The sequence below is a fragment of the Nomascus leucogenys genome, chromosome 2 (assembly GCF_006542625.1).
Source record: "Nomascus leucogenys isolate Asia chromosome 2, Asia_NLE_v1, whole genome shotgun sequence".
NCBI classification, from domain to species: domain Eukaryota; kingdom Metazoa; phylum Chordata; class Mammalia; order Primates; family Hylobatidae; genus Nomascus; species Nomascus leucogenys.
In genome coordinates, this window is record NC_044382.1 from 84,339,891 (window position 1) to 84,359,563 (window position 19,673).

Genomic DNA, 19,673 nt, shown 5'->3' on the forward strand with positions numbered 1-19,673 from the left:
TTTAATGGGTTTTAACAGTGTGGCTAATCATTTTAGGGGTCCATTTAGAACATCACTTAATAAAAGGATGTCTTAGTGTCTGGTTTCAGAGCCATTGTTCTCTATGAATCTGAAGGCCACCAGCCATGCTTGGGCCAGGCCAGTTTCTCTCCCTAACCTCTTTCCAAGCATCCTCATATATTAAAACTGATAGCACAGGATAAACATGCACTTATTCGAAAATACACCAACCCTTAGAGGTGCAGTAGGAGGAGATATTTGGGGAAGAACGTAAGTAACTTAGATATAATCATGAAATGTCTCATAATAGCCTTACATGTAGATTTTTTTCATATTTATAAATAACTTGCTAATTGTTTTTGCCTTGGGAGAATGAGTTTCTCATGTGTCTTAATTCTTTTGCTATAAGTTGGTGACTTCTTTCCTTCTCCCAGTAGAAGGCAGAACTTGGGCATTATATTTAACACAGAGAGACTATCTGCCTCTCTCCCTCACCCCTTGTTACTTCTTTGAGGGGTGTTTGGCCTTGATTTTCTCTCAAGCTAAAGAATGAAGGCTGAAATTCTTGATATTAAGTGCACATTTTGCATTACATGTGGTAAAATCAATTGCCTCTTCTGAAAGTAACTAAGGAATAAATGTTAAAAGTCTCAATCATTGGGTTAGAACAGCCTTTACTCTAGTGATTGGAAAAGGTCACATTTATCAATTCTCTCCATTGATCTCTGAGGACTTGCTATTTTGGCTTTATTCATAGCCAGAGAAGCATTTTTAGTATGAAATACTCATGAAAGAGGATTTGGGTGACCCAGCCAAACCCCAGAACTTGAAAAAGTGAAGAGACGAATCAGCCAGCACTGCCGTCTTTCCCTTATATAAACCAGGCACCTTGATTTCTACCAAAGCCTTTCCAAACATCCTTTCCCAAACAGGATTTAGAGGAAGAAGTAGCAGAGTTGTTCTATGATGTGATCAAAGACTATCCAGAGCTAACGTTTGGAGTCATAATGATTGGCAATGTCATTGGGCGCTTCCATGTCACCCTTGACAGCGTCCTGGTGTTCAAAAAGGTAGGATTTTGATCCTATTGCTAGTGAGGGGTCTCTAGTTCAAAGTAGTGGAATAGTATGAGCTTTGGGTACAAATTCTGGTTCTGCCACTTGTGAGCTCCGTGGTATTGGACTAGTTGACTTCTGTGAAGTCACAGTCTCCCTGTGTTGCTCCAACCTTTCTAGCCATTTACCATCTTAAGCTTCTTCTCTTTATTTAACTAGTAAATGCAGTTCATCAAGGCTCAATCCTATGCCCTCTTTTCTTCTACTCCATGCTACCCCTTCTACCCTTCATCAGCAATTACCACCTATGCTATACACACATCTTATAAATATCCATCTCCAGTGAGATTTCTCTAATCTGCAGACCTTTATGTGCAACACCAGATATCTCCAAATGGCTAAGCCCAAAGTCATAATCTCCTCTCCAGGTCCTCTCCCAGTGTTTTCTCTTGCTCAAGGAATGATGCAACCACCACTCCCATCCAGTTAAACCAGCCAGAAAACCCAGGCAACATTCTAACACTTCCCTGTCCTTCACCTCTCATAAGCAATCCATCACCACAACCCTACTGATTTTATAACCAAAATATCTCTTTAACCATTCATTTCTATCTTTATTGATACCATCCTAGATCAAGTATAAAATGAGGGAAGAAACCTTATGCCTAGGGTTTGAGACCAGCCTGGGTAGCATAGTGAGACTACATATTTTTTTTAAAAAGTTATTCAGGATGGTGGCAAGTGCTTGCAATCCTAGCTACTCAGCAGGCTGAGGCAGGAGGATTGAATCTGGGAGGTTGGGGCTGCAGTGTGCTGATTAAACCACTGTACTCCAGCCTGGGCAACAGAACGAGACCTCTCAAAAAGAAAAACAATACATAAAAAGAATAACAATGATAAAAGAAAAACTTTAAACAAGTTAAATTGAAGAGCTTAATTGAGCAAAGAGCAATTCATGAATCAGGCAGTCTCCCAAGCCAGAGTAGGCTCAGACAGACTCCAGCAAAGCCACATGGTGGAAGAAGATTTATGGACAGAAAAAGCAAAGTGATGTACGGAAAAGAGAAGTGAGGTTCAGAAACAGCTGGATTGGTTACAGCTCAGTGTTTGCCTTATTTTAACAATGATTGAACAGTTGGCCACCTTTGATTGGCCAAAACTCAGTGATTGGCACAAGTGTAGGCTATGACGGTCTATTTACACCTCCATTTAGGTTATAGTTCACTATGTATAAAGTTTAGGCTGAACTTAAAACATGTAAGGAGGCAGCTTTATGCTAAACTTGATTTAACACCTATCAGAGAAGTCCTGAATCTCCTGGGACTGGGTTTGCCTTAATATGAATGAGCCATCAATCATTAGTTGGAGCAGTATGTGAGAAATTGCTCAGCCCTGGCACAGATATTTTAATATTTGATGGATTACACAGCATGACAATGGCTGGGGCCATTAAGTCAATTACACTCCTTGTGGCCTGCCGTACATCTGAGATTTTCATGGCTGTCACCTACCCAGATTCTACCCACCAACTAATCTGGCCAGCCCCTCCTAGTTATTAACTACCTAGATTACAGACTACACCTGATACCATTCCTCAGTGCTTTCCTTTTATCCAAGGAGAAAATTGTGCTATTTATATTTATTAAGTGGCTATATCATGAAAGCTACTGTCCTCCAGTATGTTTCTCCTTTTGTCCAAGGGAAAAATTGTGAACCGCCAAAAGCTTATTAATGACAGTACCAACAAACAGGAACTCAATCGTGTCATAAAACAGCACCTTACAGATTTTGTGATCCAATACAACACTGAGGTCAGTGAGTAAAGGGTCCCCGGAGGAAGGGGAGCTGGGGCCACTGTGTGTGCTTGGGATGACATATTTTCCTGGTCATTTCAGAATAAGGATCTGATTTACGAGTTGCACATCATGAGTCACATGCTGCTCTTTGTCTCCAAAAGCTCCGAGTCATATGGTATCATAATTCAGCATTATAAGCTGGCGTCGAAGGAATTCCAAAACAAGGTTTGTAGAGTGCGCCATTGCTCTCTGGGACTCCTGGATGAGGATCCGAGACATGCAGACCCTGAGCCCATTTGCCTGCCCTGCTTATTATAAATTGAATCAGGAAAGATTGGCATGTGCAATTGCCTGTCAGTTTTCTGATTCGCATGTCAACGCCACATATCATTTACTATTTAATTTTAAATATGCCTTCTCCATTCTTCCTGCCCAGTGTCTCTTCCATGCCAAATCTACACTTCTTCGCTCTTCTTTGTAATAAGTCTACTCTGAGAACATGAAGGTTTGGCTGCCTTTTTGATGGACCACTAAGTGGACTCCATACACTAAGAGTGGCATCATTTGGCCTGGAGGTGGGGGGAGGAAAGACCACTGCTGTCTGAGGTCAAGGACTATGAAAGCCTGAAGATGGGGAACAGCACAGATTGTCTGGCAAGAAATTGCTAAGATTCTGGGCTTTAACATTGTGCAGACCCAAGTTCAAATTCTCTTTCTCTGGCAAACTACACTGTCTTAGGTGAGTTTCTTAACCCCATATTGAGGTCTCCTCATGTATGAAATGGACAGTTGTAGTAAGAATTAGAAAATATATATGTAAAGCAATGAGCTTTACAATCAATGGTGCTTTTTATTATCATCATCATCATCACCATTAGAAACAAATGTTTCCCCTAAGAGCTTATTCCTGTATTTAAGGTAGTTAGAAGTACCTGAACTATAGAAGCTATTCGATTAATTTTTCTCTTCATCTTTATAGGAAGTATAATCATGGCAGGGTTTTTTTTCTCTTTTGAAAAAAAAATTAATCTGAAATTAAATAAAACAATTGAGAACTTTGTAACCTAAAATAAAGAAAGCCACTAGAGTATAACACATGTGATGGTCATGCTACATCCCACCACATTATTTTCAAAAAAGATGGTTCGAATCACAGAAATAATTCCTCTTGTTAAATACATTTCTTGGGGGTCTTTTTTTTTTCCAATTTTACTCTAAGTTTTTGGATATAGTTAAATTGATTGCAACCTGATTGCTTTTTCTCTGTTTCTCCTATTTTATAGTAGTCAATGCTTAGCCATTATTTTCTTCCATTTATTTAACTCTTTAATCTTCCTGGTATTTATTTTGGCTTACATCAGAAGATGAAGTTCTAAATTTCAGTCACCCTAGTGAATTCCCCAAATGCCGTTTATAGACTGTGATCCATTTCACAGCCAATGATAAACAGTTGAATTAATACTGTTTCAACAGATTGCACCTCTTATCTTGTTCACCTCTGTGCTCCAGTGCCAGCAGAAGGTAGCAAATATTTGTGGAAAGTACACAAGGATGGTTTTAATATGTTTGCTGTGTTTTTCAACTTCCCTGGCACCTAGAAGAGGAGCACACAGTGAGGCCTTTAATGTTCTGATGAATGAATGAACTGCAAGTATCTGACCATAGGTGGCTGCAGTGGCCTTTAACTCATCTCCCTACTTCCACTTTTGCTTCTTCTCTACAACCAGAATAACCTTCTTAAAATTATTATCATGTCACTTTCTAGCTTACCACCCTTCAGTGGCCCACCATTATATTCAGACTAAACCCAAGCTCCTTACTGGACCTCTGACCTCATCTTCGACAGTCTCTGACCTTGTCTCCTTTGTCTGTCTCCCTCATGGTGCTGAAGCTGTTACTGGAAAGGGGTCCCGATCCAGACCCTAAGAGAGGGTTCTTGGATCTCCTGTAAGAAAGAATTCAGGGCCAGTCCGTAAAGTGAAAGCAAGTTTATTAGGAAAGTACAGGAATAAAAGAATGGCTACTCCATAGACAGAGCAGCCCCGAGGGAGGCTGGTTGCCATTTTTATGGTTATTTCTTGATTATATGCTAAACGAGGAGTGGATTATTCATGTTTCCCCTTTTTAGACCATATAGGGTAACTTCCTGACATTGCCATGGCATTTGTAAACTGTCATGGTGCTGGTGGGAGTGTAGCAGTGAGGATGCCCAGAGGTCACTCTCGTCACCATCTCGGTTTTGGTGGGTTTGGGCTGGCTTCTTCACTGCAACCTGTTTCATCAGCAAGGTCTTTATGACCTGTATCTTGTGCTGATCTCCTATCTCATTCTGTGACTAAGAATACCTAAACCATTTGGGAAAGCAGCCCCGTAGGTCTCAGCCTTATTTTACCCAGCCTCTATTTAAGATGAAGTTGCTCTGGCTTAAACACCTCTGACAAAGCCACACTGACCTTTCTTTTCGATTTCCAGAACACTCTAAGCTCTCTAGGTGTTTGTTTTGTTTTCAGGCCTTTGCACTGGCAGTTTCTACCTCCCGGAATACTGTTCTGTGACTTGTTACTATCAACTATGTCCCAGCTGAAATGTGACCTCTTCAGGTTCTCCTCTTGACCACCCTACCTAATCCTGAGCCCCTACCTTACCCCATCTGGGCAGTTACTCTCCATCACATTGCCCTGTTTTATTGTCTAATTGGCACTCACTGCTGTTTGACTTTATAAGTTCATTCACTCACTTGTTGTCTGTCTTCTCCACTAGAAGAGAAGCTCCCTGAGGGCAAGGATTTTGTCTGCTTTGGGCAGCGTTGTGTCTTCAGTGCTTAGTAAAATGGCTCACACATAGTAGGCACTCCATGAATGTTTGTTTAATGAATGAGTGAATGAAGTCATGAATTTCCTTGATAGAATAATTTTGAATAATTATTCAAATAAAAAATAATAAGAATTGTCATGTATTGAATACTTTCTACCTGCCAGTCCCTGAACTAAGCCTTTCCATACATTGTCCTGTAATTCTCACAGCAACCCTATGATAGGGTTGTTTAATTCTGTTTAATTCTCACAGCAACCCTAAGATAGGCACTATGATAATCATTTTACAGATCAGGAAACTGATGAAACAGTTTGAAACAGAATGAAATCTCAGGGCTTCCTGACCTCCTGAAATTGTGTGCATGGAGCACAGCACAAGGAGGCTGAAGCCAGGCTGGTGGCTACTGCCTGCCATGCATTTCGGTGCAGAGCTGCACCTGCCTTTGTTACATTTTGCAGAGGTGCTCCACAGACCCCACCGTGTGCATCCCCTTAGTCCGCAGCCTTTCAGCAGTTTTTCTCCATTGGCAAAGGATCCAGAGAGACAAGGATTTTGTTTTCTTTGGCAGATCCTTTTCATCCTTGTGGATGCAGACGAACCCAGAAATGGACATGTCTTCGAGTACTTCCGTGTCACAGAGGTCGATATCCCATCTGTCCAAATCCTAAACTTGAGCTCTGACGCCAGGTACAAAATGCCTTCAGATGACATAACCTACGAAAACCTCAAGAAATTTGGCCACAGCTTCCTGAGTAAAAATGCCAAGGTAGGTTTGTTCTTGGACAAGGTTTATCCAGAACCTCAAAATCATCTCCTTCTCATAATTCTGCGGGCTATGATAATTCTCCTCATCTGTATGTGGAGGCAGAATAAAGATCAACTTTGTGGCTCAATGTGGGGAAATCCCCCATCTCCCCACCTCAAATCTATCCAACTTCTGACCTATCCCAAGCCTTTAATTCCTCCACTCATTCTTAGTTGTAAAGTGGAGGCATTTCCTTTGCAGGAATTCACAGTAGAAATGCACGCACTCAGTAGGGTTAACTTGCACTCTGAAAGGAGGCTCTTCTTCTCCTATCACCTCCAATGTGAAAGATCTACTTGGTCCAAGAGTAGATGCTTGCTTTGAGGAGGAGAAGGGGGATGCAGCCACAGGGCAATCAGGATGCAGCCTTAAAAGCTTTAGGGACCTTTTGATTGGGTGGGGTTAGAAGGGGCCTAGTCTATTTCGCTGACAGGGAGGAGAGGCTGCAGAAACACATGGAACACGTAGTCTATGTCTCCACAGCTACTCTGCTGAGTAAGGTAACCATTATTTATTTTCCAAATTGGGACATTATGGGAGTAAAGGATTCTGGAATGGGCCAGGTGCAGTGGCTCATGCCTGTAATCCCAGCACTTTGCAAGGCTGAGGCGAGAGGATCACTTGAGCCCAAGAGTTCGAGACCAGTTTGGCCAACATAGCAAGATCCCATCTCGACAAAAAATTTAAAAATTAGCCAGATGTGGTGGTGTACCTTTGTAGTCTCAGCTACTTAGGAGGCTGAGGCAGAAGCATTGCTTGAGCCTAGAGATCAAGGCTACGGTGAGCTATGATCACACCACTGCACTCCGGCCGGGGCCACAGAAGAAGACCCTGTCCACCACCAACCCCCACCAAAAAAAATCTGGAACAATTGAAGTAAATCGAGACTCTCCAGACAAACCCAATTGATGGTCCCCTTACCTGAGTCTTCTACTGCCTTTTGTCCATTCCCCCAGAGACACAGCTGCCCCTGCAGCCTTCTCTGCGGAAGCTGTGTCGTGTGCACAGCATTTTCATGGGCCGAGCGGTGAGGCTGCTGTCCTTCATTCCACTTCCAACCCATTTTCCTTCTTTCACCTTCAGAAACTCCAGAGGCCTTGGATCCCATGCTTTTTAACCCTGTGCTCCCACCCTCTTGTTGCTGTCCTCTGACTATCTCCCTTCACTCTCTGAGGACTTAGGCTCCTGATGGCAGCCTTTCCCTAAGCCCCAACTCTGCCACCATTTCCAGAGATGTGAGTGTCCACAACCCTGGTGTCTCTTCTCCAGTAGCTGATGTGTCCATGCCATGTAAGCTCCCTGCTCCCATGCCTACAACCTGGAGATTGCAGCACCTCCCAATGCCTGACTTTTCCCTCCAGGATACACATGGCTATGATTCCTCATCCTTCTCATTGCCCCCAACCTCCTGATCCCATTTCTCTTTAGTGCCTCCTCTGTGAACTTGCATTCCATCATTCGTTGCTCTGATGATGATTCCCTTAACTCTTTTATCCCCTCCATCTTCCACCTCCTCTACACCCCATAGTACTCACCAGACAAAGTTCCAACTCTGGTTGAACCCCCTTAACTTCCCTGCTTCCAGACCAACATCGCCACGAGGGTGCTGGCTTCATGGCATTGCAAACAAGCCTCCCATGGACTCTGAGAAATGTCCTGGCATCCATATGGAAATTTCTATTAGTGTGTTCATTTTTAAATCTCAGAGTCTCTCTCTCCTCATATCCCATTCCCACTCACTCTCAGCTGAGTACTCTACCCCTAGATCACTAAGAAAACAGATGTCTTCACATTGGGGCCTCCTGACTTTCCATCACCACATCTAAAATACTACCTGGAATACTACCCATCCTCTCTCTCTTTTCCTTGCAGTTAGATCTGAGGTGGTGTCTGTCTCCCTCTCAAAGGCCAACATGTCTTATGCTGTTAGAGCAGAGATGGGCATCCTCTACAAGATCTATGCGATCCACCTAATCTGAGCCATTCTCAATTCCCGACAATTGTCACCATTTTCTATCTCCCATGCCCCATGGCCGCCCCATGTGTGCTCCCATTGAAAGAATCTTTAAGTGCTTTCCAGAGGCTGGAGGGGGTGCGGTGAGGGAAGACACTGTGGAAGAAGAGGCTGTGAGCCAGACAGAGGCTGCACAGCAAGGGCCAACATGGTGAAACCTCATCTCTACAAAAAATACAAAACATTAGCTGGGCATGGTGGCACGCACCTGTAGTCCCAGATACTCAGGAGGCTGAGGCAGGAGAATCGTTTGAACCCAGGTGGTGAAGGTTACAGTGAGCCCAGATCCCACCACTGCACTCCAGCCTGGGTAACAGAGCGAGACTCTTGTCTCAAAAAAAAAAAAAAAAAAAAAAAAAAATAGAATTTGGTTTCCTAAGAGCAAGGATAGAAGCCAGATTTGCATGGTGAAAAACAGAGCCCTGCTTATAGAGAATAAAGGTGTCGGAGGATTGGGAGGAGACACAGGGAGAACATCTGGAGGCTCTTCTGGCAATTGAGGTGAGAGATGGAGGCTCACCTCAATTGGATTCAGGAGACATTTGGGACGCAATGGTTGTAGATAAAAAATATGTTTTGAGATTTCCAACACTTACTTCAAAGAGAAGCAAAAGCTGAGCTCATTTTTTGTTCTTTCATTTGCGAAACATTTATTGAGGATCTACTATGTACCAGGCAGTGGATACTCAATGGCGAGGAAAGAAAAATCTCTTATGACATTTCCATCTAGTATGGTAGAGACACATTAATCAAATAATTAGAAAAATAAATATAAATAGTAAATGTAAATAAGTGATATAAGAAAAAGTGCTGAGTATTATGAGAATTTATGGCAGCGAGTCCTCATCTAGACTGGGGGAGGGTCAAGGAAGTCCTCCCTTGGGTCATTCTGAGACATACATTTTGAGTTACCCAGATGAAAAAGGGAGGGTAGGAATCAGGAGCGGAGAGGCCTGTCAGCCAGAGGGAATGGCATTAACAAAGGCCTGAGCTGGGAGGAAGGTTGGCCATTTAGATAAGCTGAAGACCAACATGGCTGAGGAAAGAAAAGAGAAGACTTCCTTTATTGCAGGGACCAATCAAAGTGTGATCAAGGTTTTATAGGTCATGCAAATAGTCTTGATCTTGATTCTTAGAGTACTTGAGAACTTTTTTTTTTTTTTTGAGATGAAGTCTTGCTCTGTCAACCAGCCTGGTGTGCAGTAGCACAATCTTTGCTCACTGCAACCTCCGCCTCCTGGGTTCAAGCAATTTTCCTGCCTCAGCCTCCCGAGTAGCTGGGATTACAGGTACGTGCCACCATACCCAGCTAATATTTGTACTTTTTCTTTTTTTAGTAGAGACGAGGTTCCACCATGTTGGCCAGGCTGGTCTCAAACTCCTGACTTCATGATCCGCCTGCCTCGGCCTCCCAAAGTGCTGCGATTACAGGCGTGAGCCACCGCACCCGGCTTAAATCTTCTTTTTATAAAATCTGAGAATCCATCCCAGTTTGAAGCTTTGTCTGCTTCTCAGTCCTCTGACCCCAAATTGCCCTGAACCATCCAGGGTTGACATCAAGCTCATGATCCATGTCAGTATTTCAAACCCTTTCCTAAGGCTCTTGTGAAAAAAACACGAGAAAATCTTTAGTGGTTTCCAATCAGGGTGGGGAGCCCCACAACTTCGAATCTCTTTCTGAAGATTCTTAGGCCTCTCAAATGTGCTTCCTAGAAACATCAATCCAGTGAAGAGATTCCAAAATACTGGGACCAGGGACTGGTTAAGCAGCTCGTGGGGAAGAGCTTCAACATAGTCGTCTTTGACAAAGAAAAGGACGTGTTTGTGATGTTCTGTAAGTACCACCAAGAGGGGTTCGGAGGCAACGGGTGCCAAAATTATGTTTCAAGTGTTTCTCCTGAATTGTTGAGCACTGAAATCTCTAAAACCCATCAATGCACCATGCCAAGGATGGTCTTCAGATACCCAGAGACTGACTCAAGATGTTATCAGGGACAATGCAACTCTGTCTGCCAGAAATGTAATTATTGGAATGTATGCAATGCCTTCCACATAACCCAGGCCTACGGCTGTTTGTAAAAACAACAATGCTGATGGCTGACAATGTTTGCTTGGATGCTGTAGTATATTGGGCTTTATTCTAAGCCATTGCATACATTATCTCATTTAATACGACATCCTTTTGAAAGTAGCTACTTTTATTGCTCTGACTTTGCAGATGACGAAATAGAGTCTCAGGGAGGTGAAGACATTTTTCCATTATCTTGCAGCCAGTAAGTGCTGGAACTGGGATTTGAACTTAGGCATCTGACTTCAGCACCTACACTCCTAACTGCTGTACAGGATTTCTTTGCTTCTGGCTTTAGATGACTTATCAAATGGCCCATAGGAGGTGGGGACACCAATCCTCCATGTACAGTACTTAGCACAGCGTCTGGCATATTGTAAGCACTTGATACGTGACAATTGCTACTGCTGTTGTTATTCCTATTATTATAATTACTTCCAGGGCTCACCTAACGACTATTGCCCTTTTCCCATTGTTTCTGATTTGCACAGGGGAGACAAAGCCGGAGATGTTCTCTCCCACCCTGAGACACAGAGAAAGGTGACACTGAAGTTCCCTCAGACATTTCTTTTAACATTTAATGAGCCCTTACAATGAGTCAAGCATGAGTTTGCTGTTGACATACCTGCTCTAATGAGTTGTGTAACAAGTTTTTGAGGAAGGTATGGTGGTTTTCCCCATGTCACAGATCAGGGAACCCCACCTCAGAGAAGTTAATGATCTTACCCTAGGTCACACAGTAAGTAGCAAGACAAGAAGTTTAATGCAAGCTCTGGTGCTATTACTTTCTGGAAGGTAAGACAAGGGCTACACTGCATCATGTAGGCCTTTTACAATCACTCTGAAAGGGACTCCTATTCACAGAGCAAGGCGCTTAAGGTCTGTGGCTGAATCACCAAGATCTGCTGCCTTTCAATGAGAGGCTAGGTGCAGCTCTTCTGTACTTACGTCACACCCAGAGTTATGAGACTGTCCATTTCATTTTGATAAAAGGCAAAAGCAGCTTCATTTTCTTGGAAGTAGGGCCACGAGATTGGCCCCCTGGGGCTGCAGCCATTATGCCCCCTCCTGTTCTGACTCAGGACCCGCTGAGTGCTGGGGGGCTGCCAGAGATGCTGCAGGCAGGGGGCATGGCCATGGAGACACTTGGCTTATAAATGGGGTATGATCATCCAAAGCTGGCGTGTCTGGGGGCTTTTGAGGCCATTTCTCTCACAGAGCCAGAAACTGAGCTTTGAGCTCTAGTAAAAGGAAAGCAGGTAAGATTTGCTTTCCCTTGTGTTGGAGATGGTCTCTGGTTTCCAGAGGCCCAGGAGCCTGGACCACACTCAAAGACCAAAGAACTGTCCACAAGAAAGTTCAGTGTCCCCTGTCCAAGAGTAATTATACCTGTCACACTTCTTGGGGATGTTCTCCTCCACTGAATTATATATGTATAATGACATGACATGTAATTACATATAAATGACATGACATAACATAACATAATATATATATGTTATGTTATATTAATCCCTACCTGCGGTATAGTGGTCACAGGTCAAAGCAGTCTGTCTTTAAACCCCACTTCTTCTGCTTAATTACTCTGGTCTGAAAAGTGCAATTACTGCATAGCTTTGGGCAAGTTCCCAAACCTCTATTGTGAAAAACCCCTGTGCTGTAACACATATGCACACACACACACACACACACACACACACAGAAACACACACACACTTTTTGGCAGAACATTAAAGTCATCTGGCATAAATATTGTTCTTGGCTTTCTTCTACTAGAGTGGAACACTATGTTAAAAGAAAGGAATTTGAAAAAAAGAAAAAAAGCAAGCTGGGCACAGTGGCACAAGCCTGTAGTCCCAGCAACTCAGGAAGCTGAGATGGAAGGATCTCTTGAGCCTAGGAGTTTGAGTTTGAGCCTAATCTGGGCAACATAGCAAGACCTTGCCTCTAAAAAGCAAAACAAAAAAAAAGAAGAAAACATGAACACACTAAAAGTGTTAGTATTTAGGTGGAAGAGGGCTAAGCTATTTTTTTCTTTTTGTTTTGTTTTCTTTTTCTTTTTTTCTTTTTTTTTTTTTTTGAGATGAAGTCTCTCTCTGTCCCCCAGGCTCAAGTGCAGTGGCGCAATCTCGGCTCATTGCAACCTCCACCTCCCAGGTTCAAGTGATTCTCCTGCCTCAGCCTACTGAGTAGCTGGGATTACAGGCGCACGCCACCATGCTCAGCTAATTTTTGTATTTTTAGTAGAGATGGGGTTTCACCATGTTGGTCAGGCTGATCTCGAACTCCTGACCTTGTGATCAGCCCGCCTCAGCCTCCCAAAGTGCTGGGATTACAGGTGTGAGCCACTGCACCCAGCCAAAGCTTTTTTTTTTCTAATTTATCGAATAACAACTGGGTACTATGGCTGAAATGTAAAAATAACCTAATATATGATTAAAAGAAAGAGGGAGTGCAATTGGCAAAACAGCAGGACCACAAGTGGAACACAGTGATGCCATGTGTAGGGTGGCGCCAGCCTTCTGGATCTTCATCAATGTGAGCCTGAGCCATGGTCCTTCTCTTCCAGATGCACCCTGGTCTAAAAAGTGCAAGATGCTGTTCCCACTGTTGGAGGAATTGGGCAGAAAGTATCAAAATCACTCCACGATCATCATTGCCAAGATCGACGTCACAGCAAATGACATTCAGCTGTTGTACCTGGACCGGTACCCATTCTTCAGGCTGTTCCCCAGCGACTCTCAACAAGTGAGGGGCTCTTGGGATGCACATGGCTGAAAACAATGTTATGTTATTATCAGGGACTCAGTTTCTCCCTACCTCTAGCTGCGCTTTCTACCAAACCAGTTTTATTCTCAGCTACAGCCACTATCGATCCTCTCATTCAAGTTCAAAGAATATTTTCCAGTAGTTTGCACCAAAGTCCTGAGACTCACTGTCATTGGGTGTAGCTTGCATATCCCTGACCCAATCACTGTGGCCAAGTGGATGTGGATGTTTTGATGGGCAGGCCTGGTTTATATGGTTCCTGCTAGTATTGGGGCTGAGCTCTACCCTAACTATATGAAATAAGGTGGGAGGAATCTCCATGAGAATATTGGATGTGGGGTATTACTAGGTGAAGGCAAAAATACATGCTAGAGACAAACAATGTCATTTCCACCTTGGGATTACAGTCATCAACCATAACCAGTGTTGATACAACCCACACTCCATGCCACGTCCATGCATGGGAAAGAGCATCAGTCAAAGAAATGTGAGCCCAGGTTCCTGCTCCTTAGAAGAGCATGGATGAATGCAATTGAAATCAAGGGGGAGGAAGAGCTTCTGGAGGGCAGAGATGGCAAGTCTCCATGCAGACCCAGGACTCCAGAGAATGGTGGGAACTTAAATCAGGTTAGAGGAGGGACTATGTACTACAGGTAGGAAGTGTAGTCTGAACAAAGAGGTGGGCAGAAGGGTGACCCCAGCACTGTGGTAAGATTCCGTTCTGACCCACTCTTTGCTCAGTCTGCACTGCAGAGGATGCATGTCGGGGAGTTGTGTAACTAAGGCTGTGCTGAGAGGATGAGGCTAAGGTCATAATCTCAAATTATCTGAAAAGAAGCTTAGGTGACCCGTGGGCATTAAGCAGCTTCTAAACTTTCCTAAAGAGGAAAACGGGTCAGGTGCGCTGTCTCAACGCCTGTAATCTCATTATTTTTGGAGGCTGAGGCAGTTGGATCACGAGGTCAAGAGATCAGACCATCCTGGCCAGCAGGGTGAAACCCCGTATCTATTGAAAATATAAAATTAGCCGGGCATGGTGGTGCATGCCTGTAGTCCCAGCTACTCAGGAGGCTGAGGCAGGGGAATCACTTGAACCCGGGAGGCAGAGATTTCAGTGAGCTGAGATCGCGCCACTGCACTCCAGCCTGGTGACAGAGCAAGATTCCGTATCCAAAAAAAAAAAAAAAAAAAAGAGGAAAGGGAACTTGTGATAACGGAGCACTGACCATGTGCCAGATGCTTCTGAAAAGAACTATTCTTCCTCTTATTATTGTCGCTATGATAGTAATAATAATAATAACAAACGCCTATAGTGCTTATCATGAACCAGGTGCTGTTTTCAATACTTCACATACATTACCTCATTTAATCCTTATAACAACCCTACGAGGTAGGTACTATTTTCTCTCCATATTAGAGATAGGAAAAGTGAGTCAGAGAAATTAAATAAGCAGACCACACTGTAATAATGCAGCCAAAGTTTAAGGCTTTGCTGTGTGGTTTTACAGTCCATGCTTTGATCCACTACATAACAACCCTATGTCAGAGGCATTTTTATTATCCTTCCCTGGGAGCCATGGCACTGGAGGCTAAGAGAGGTTAGGGAACCTGCATAACATACCCGGGGTTGTTAGGAATTTGACCCTGGGTTTATCTAGGTAGCAATCCTCGAGCATCTCTGCGGGAAGAGGATCCCATCCTGACCCTGTTCCATTTTCGTCCTAGGCTGTCCTGTATAAGGGAGAACATACCCTGAAGGGCTTCTCTGACTTCCTGGAAAGCCACATCAAAACTAAGATTGAGGATGAGGATGAGGTAAGGGGCAGCAGAAACACTCTGGATTATTCTGTCCCACACAGAATCCCTAGGAACTCAGTGGACGACAAAAGAGTATGCCTGGAGTTCTGTAATCTTGGGAGATGGTTGAGGATGGATGGAGAACCATCCAGTTTGGGTGACTCTACTAGTCACCTTTATTTCAAAGGCACTTACTATGGGAAGCAGAAATGGCAAACTTTAGAAACATCTAGAAAGACCAAGGCTCTGAGGTAACACATAGCTCCTTGCCTTGGGCCACCCCCCTAGGACTGACCAGATGTCTTGGTGGGATTCTGCCCTCTGGCATTACTCTCCTGATGCATGGGACCACAGTCCCCTTTCTCCCCTAGCCATGCCTCAGTGAGGCCCTCTGCTGGACGGTGCCATCTGTATTAATTAAGACTTCCATTGGAAATTTCAGACACTACTCTTTGCTTTAAGCAACAATGGGAATTTATCCCATATAACTGGTAGAACATCAGGTGTGGGTGGATCCGGAACGCTGACTTGCTTTCTGTCTTCCCATCTCTGTTTTCCTCTATGTTGGTTTCATTCTCAAGTAGTCATTTCCCCACAGAAGTTCAAAGATTACGCCACAGCTCCGACCTAACATCCTCCCAGTTTAGAAAGCAAGCATCTACTTCTTAGATGTCCCAGAAAATGTCCTGGACAGAGATCTCATTGGCTAAGACTGGTCACCTGTCCAGTCCTGGAGCTAGTGGTGCAGGAGCCACATCTATAGACTTAGAACCTTTGGTTCCCCCAAAGATCCTCTTACCTGAAGGGTGAAACCACAGTTGGGCACTTTACCACTGAAACCAAACGGATCTTTAGCATCTAGGAAAACCCTGCAGTCCAAAGACTGATTCTCTCTGGGCACTTTCAGAAAAAGTAGACTTGACTATTACAACCACAATGATCACATATTTCTTGCCTCTTTATTTCTTTCTCCCTTTCTTCCCTCCCTCCCTTCTTCCTTCCACCTTTTCTTTCATAGCTATTGTCTGTTGAGCAAAATGAAGTGACAGAAGAGGAAGTGCTAGCTGAGGAAAAGGAGGTGCCTATGATGAAGAAAGAGTTACCTGAACAGCAGTTGCCTGAGCTGCAGAACATGACCAAGTATGTATCCAAGCTGGAAGAGCCTGCTGGGAAGAAGAAAACATCTGAGGAGGTGGTGGTGGTGGCTAAGCCAAAGGGACCTCCAACGCAAAAGAAGAAACCAAAAGTCAAGGAAGAATTTTAGCTTCTCCAATACCAGGAAAAAAGATGCTCATTTTCCAGATCCTGGCATCATTTTCTGAATGGATTGATTCCAATAAAAGCATATATCATTGTGGTAGGGTAGGTGGGGCGGGGGTAGGGGTGGATAATAAAGCCTCTGAGTGTCCTTGGCTCTGTTTTACTCATGACCTCTTTTTCCTGGTTGGTGCTGTCTTAGAAGAACTGTTTGACCTAGAATTCAGACAGGACTGCAAGGGAAGCCACAGTAGCAACATTCAATGAGCGTGTGCAACATGCCCAGTATTCATCTAGTTCTCACACCATCACTGAGCTGGGGTTCCTTATCCCCATTTTATAGATGGGAAAAACTGAGGCACAGAGAGGTTTAGCAACCAGTCAGGATTACACAGGTAGAAAACTGTTGAGATGCAACCAATCCCAGGCAATCACACTCCAAAGACTGTGCACTTAACCACTATGCTACAATCTCCTACCAGGTTAGGTGTCCCCAGAGTTTGGCTCAGTCTTTCAAATAAGGTGGATTGATTGGCTTATGCTGCATTTGGGCACAGTAAGAAAACGATCAAATCCCAAACCTGTCCTCAGACTTCCACATCTCAATAAGTGGCCCATTCACTCAAGCAATCACTCCAGAATCATCAACAACTGACTTTTTCTTTCTTTCTTTCTTCCTTTTTTTTTCTTTTTTTTGGAGATAGGGACTTGCTCTGTCACCCAGGCTACCCTATCCAGCCACCCACCTACCCTACCACAATGATAAATGCTTTTATTGGAAACAATCCACTCAGTGCAGTGGCATGAACATGGCTCACTTCAGCCTCAACCCCCTGGGCTCAAATGATCCTCCCATCTCGGCCTCACAAGTAGCTAGGACTGCGGGCACGTGCCACCATGCCCAGCTAATTTCTGTATATTTTGGAGAGATGGGGTTTTGCCATGTTGCACAGGCTGGTCTTGAACTCCTGAGCTCAGGCAATGAACCTGCCTTGACCTCCGAAAATGCTGGGTTCAACTGCCTTCTTTTACTATCATAAAAGTAGCTTATCCATCCATGTGATTCTACCCACTTCCCTTCATCTCCACTGACTGTCACCCACCATTTCTCAGCTGAAGTCTCCTAACTGGTCTTTTTGCTGCCCCTCTGTGCCTCCCTCCCAGCCCGCACCCCAAACGCCTCCATATTCCATACAACCACTGAGGCTATCTTTTAAAAACCCATAGCCTTAAGCACTTACAACATCACCTTGTCTAATTCTGTAATGCAGAACTGATCGCTGACCTGTATGGGTAGGTGTCCTGTCAGGAACCCGGCGGCACAGCAGGAGGTGAGTGGTGGGTGAGTGAGTATTACCGCCTGAGCTCTGCCTGGGTATTAGAGTCTCACAGGAGCCCAAACCCTACTGTGAACTGGGATACGAGGGATGTAGGTTGCCGGCTCCTTATGAGAATCTAATGCCTGATGATCTGGCATTAGATCTGTGCCATTGAACAGGTTCATCCCATTTCTTATTTCCTAGTTTCATACCATTTCCCTCCTGGCCCCCCACTACACCCTCCTACCCCCTCCACCTTCCCACCCCCATCCTTGGAAAAATTGTCTTCCAGGAAACCGGTCCCTGATGCCAAAAAATTGGGGACTGCTGCTGTAATGGCATCTTTATTGCTTTTAGAATAAAATCTAGTCTGCCTACCATGCCTTCAACACCTTGAAAGATCTGGCCCCACAGATCTCCTCCTCTCCCTCTCCCCCTCACGTTCTAGGCTCCAGCCATGCTTCCTGTCTACTCTATGAACAAGCCAAATTCACTCTCTCCTCATGTTCCCTCTGCCTAAATGCACTCCCTTCAAAATACATTTCCCTCAGGTCCTCACACAGGCATGTTCTTTTCTTGGTTCAAATCTCAGCTCACCTGTCACCACCTCCAAAAGGCATTCCTGGAGACCAATAATTGAAAGCATCTTATTTTGTTGTGCAATGATACATTGCCTGATTTTCCAACTAATATGTAAACGCCACGAAAGCAGATATATCTGTTGTTTTTTTTCTTGCCGTATTCCCTTTGCCTAGAACTCTGCTTGGCACATAGTAGATGCTCAATAAATGCTCATGGATCAATCAAATATTCCCTTTTAGGTGAGAAATACGTAATTTCATAGTCATCCCAAAAGGCAGAGGTGCTGACAGTGTTGTTCCCAGATCCAAACTGGAAGCTGTATTCGTTCCCTATTGTTGCTCTGACAAATTAACACTTAGTGGCTTAAAACAACACAAACTTACTCTCTTAGAGTTCTGGAGGCTAGAAATTAGAAATCAATTCCACTGGACTAAATTCACGAGTTAGTCCCTTTTGGATGAATTCCCTGCTATGCCTTTTCTAGCTTCTGGGAGGCCCCTGCATTCCTTGGTTTATGGTTGTGTCCTAGAATCACTCGGACTTTTTGTTTCATCCTCACACCTACTTCCTCTGACTCCTCCTGCATCACTTTTATAAGCACCACTGTGATTGCATCCAGCCTGCCCAGACAACCTCTCCATCTCAAGATCCGTAATCACACCTGCACAGTCCCTTTTGCCATATAAGGCAACACACACAGGTTTGGGGATTCAGAGGTGGACGTATTTGGGGGTCATTATTCAGCCTATCACAGATTTAACTCACAGATTTGTGTCATTCATTTCAGCCAGCCCTTCTCTTGAGAAAAGAAGGGCAGCATTCTTTTAGAAATTGAGGTCTCTAGAAACCACCGGTGTCTCTCCACTCCTCACCTGTCATGTAAGGCAAAGGCTGTTTGTGCTTTCCCATACCTCCAGAGCCAGCTCCCCTACCCGTCACCCTGAACCTGGCCTGTCCACAACCAGAGGAAGCAGGGAACAGCCTGTGGCTCTGGAACTCACCTGAGCCAAATTCCCCAACAGGAGCAGGTGTTAGTATTCAGGACACGGTGTGAGGCTCACCTGCTTCGGCCTTGAGGTCATGTGGCTGCCAGTTGAAGGAGGGTTACAGGGGTGCTGCCTAGACCAGATCATGTGGCATAGAACCCCTGACAGGCCACGAGCCAGAGAATGGGTGTGCCACCTGCAGGTCCCCCAGGCATAACTGGAGCCTCAGGAGGTGTGTGCTCAGAGGTGGGACAGGTGATACCCCTCTGTTAGGGGATCTTCTCCCTTGGCTCATTTTTTGCCCCTTTCTGACACACACCAACCTCTCATTCTAATTCTTTGTGTTCTGTTTGATCAATTTTTCAAAACTCTCCACCCCTTAGTTTCACTCTTTCCAAAACTACCTAAAAC

The 19,673-nt window shown here is 44.3% G+C and overlaps 1 protein-coding gene across 1 annotated transcript in view; it reads left to right on the forward strand.

Annotated features, from left to right (window-relative positions):
* The window catches only part of PDILT (protein disulfide isomerase like, testis expressed), a 45,719-nt gene extending 29,188 nt beyond the window's left edge, over positions 1-16,531 (forward strand). The window contains exons 5-12 of the mRNA XM_003261476.2: positions 933-1,070; positions 2,756-2,866; positions 2,951-3,076; positions 6,234-6,431; positions 10,198-10,318; positions 13,122-13,300; positions 15,047-15,136; positions 16,137-16,531. Of these exons, the coding sequence (XP_003261524.1) occupies positions 933-1,070; positions 2,756-2,866; positions 2,951-3,076; positions 6,234-6,431; positions 10,198-10,318; positions 13,122-13,300; positions 15,047-15,136; positions 16,137-16,382 (1,209 nt within the window). The 3' untranslated portion in view covers positions 16,383-16,531. The remainder of the gene's footprint in view (positions 1-932; positions 1,071-2,755; positions 2,867-2,950; positions 3,077-6,233; positions 6,432-10,197; positions 10,319-13,121; positions 13,301-15,046; positions 15,137-16,136) is intronic.
* Positions 16,532-19,673: the final 3,142 nt, after the last annotated feature.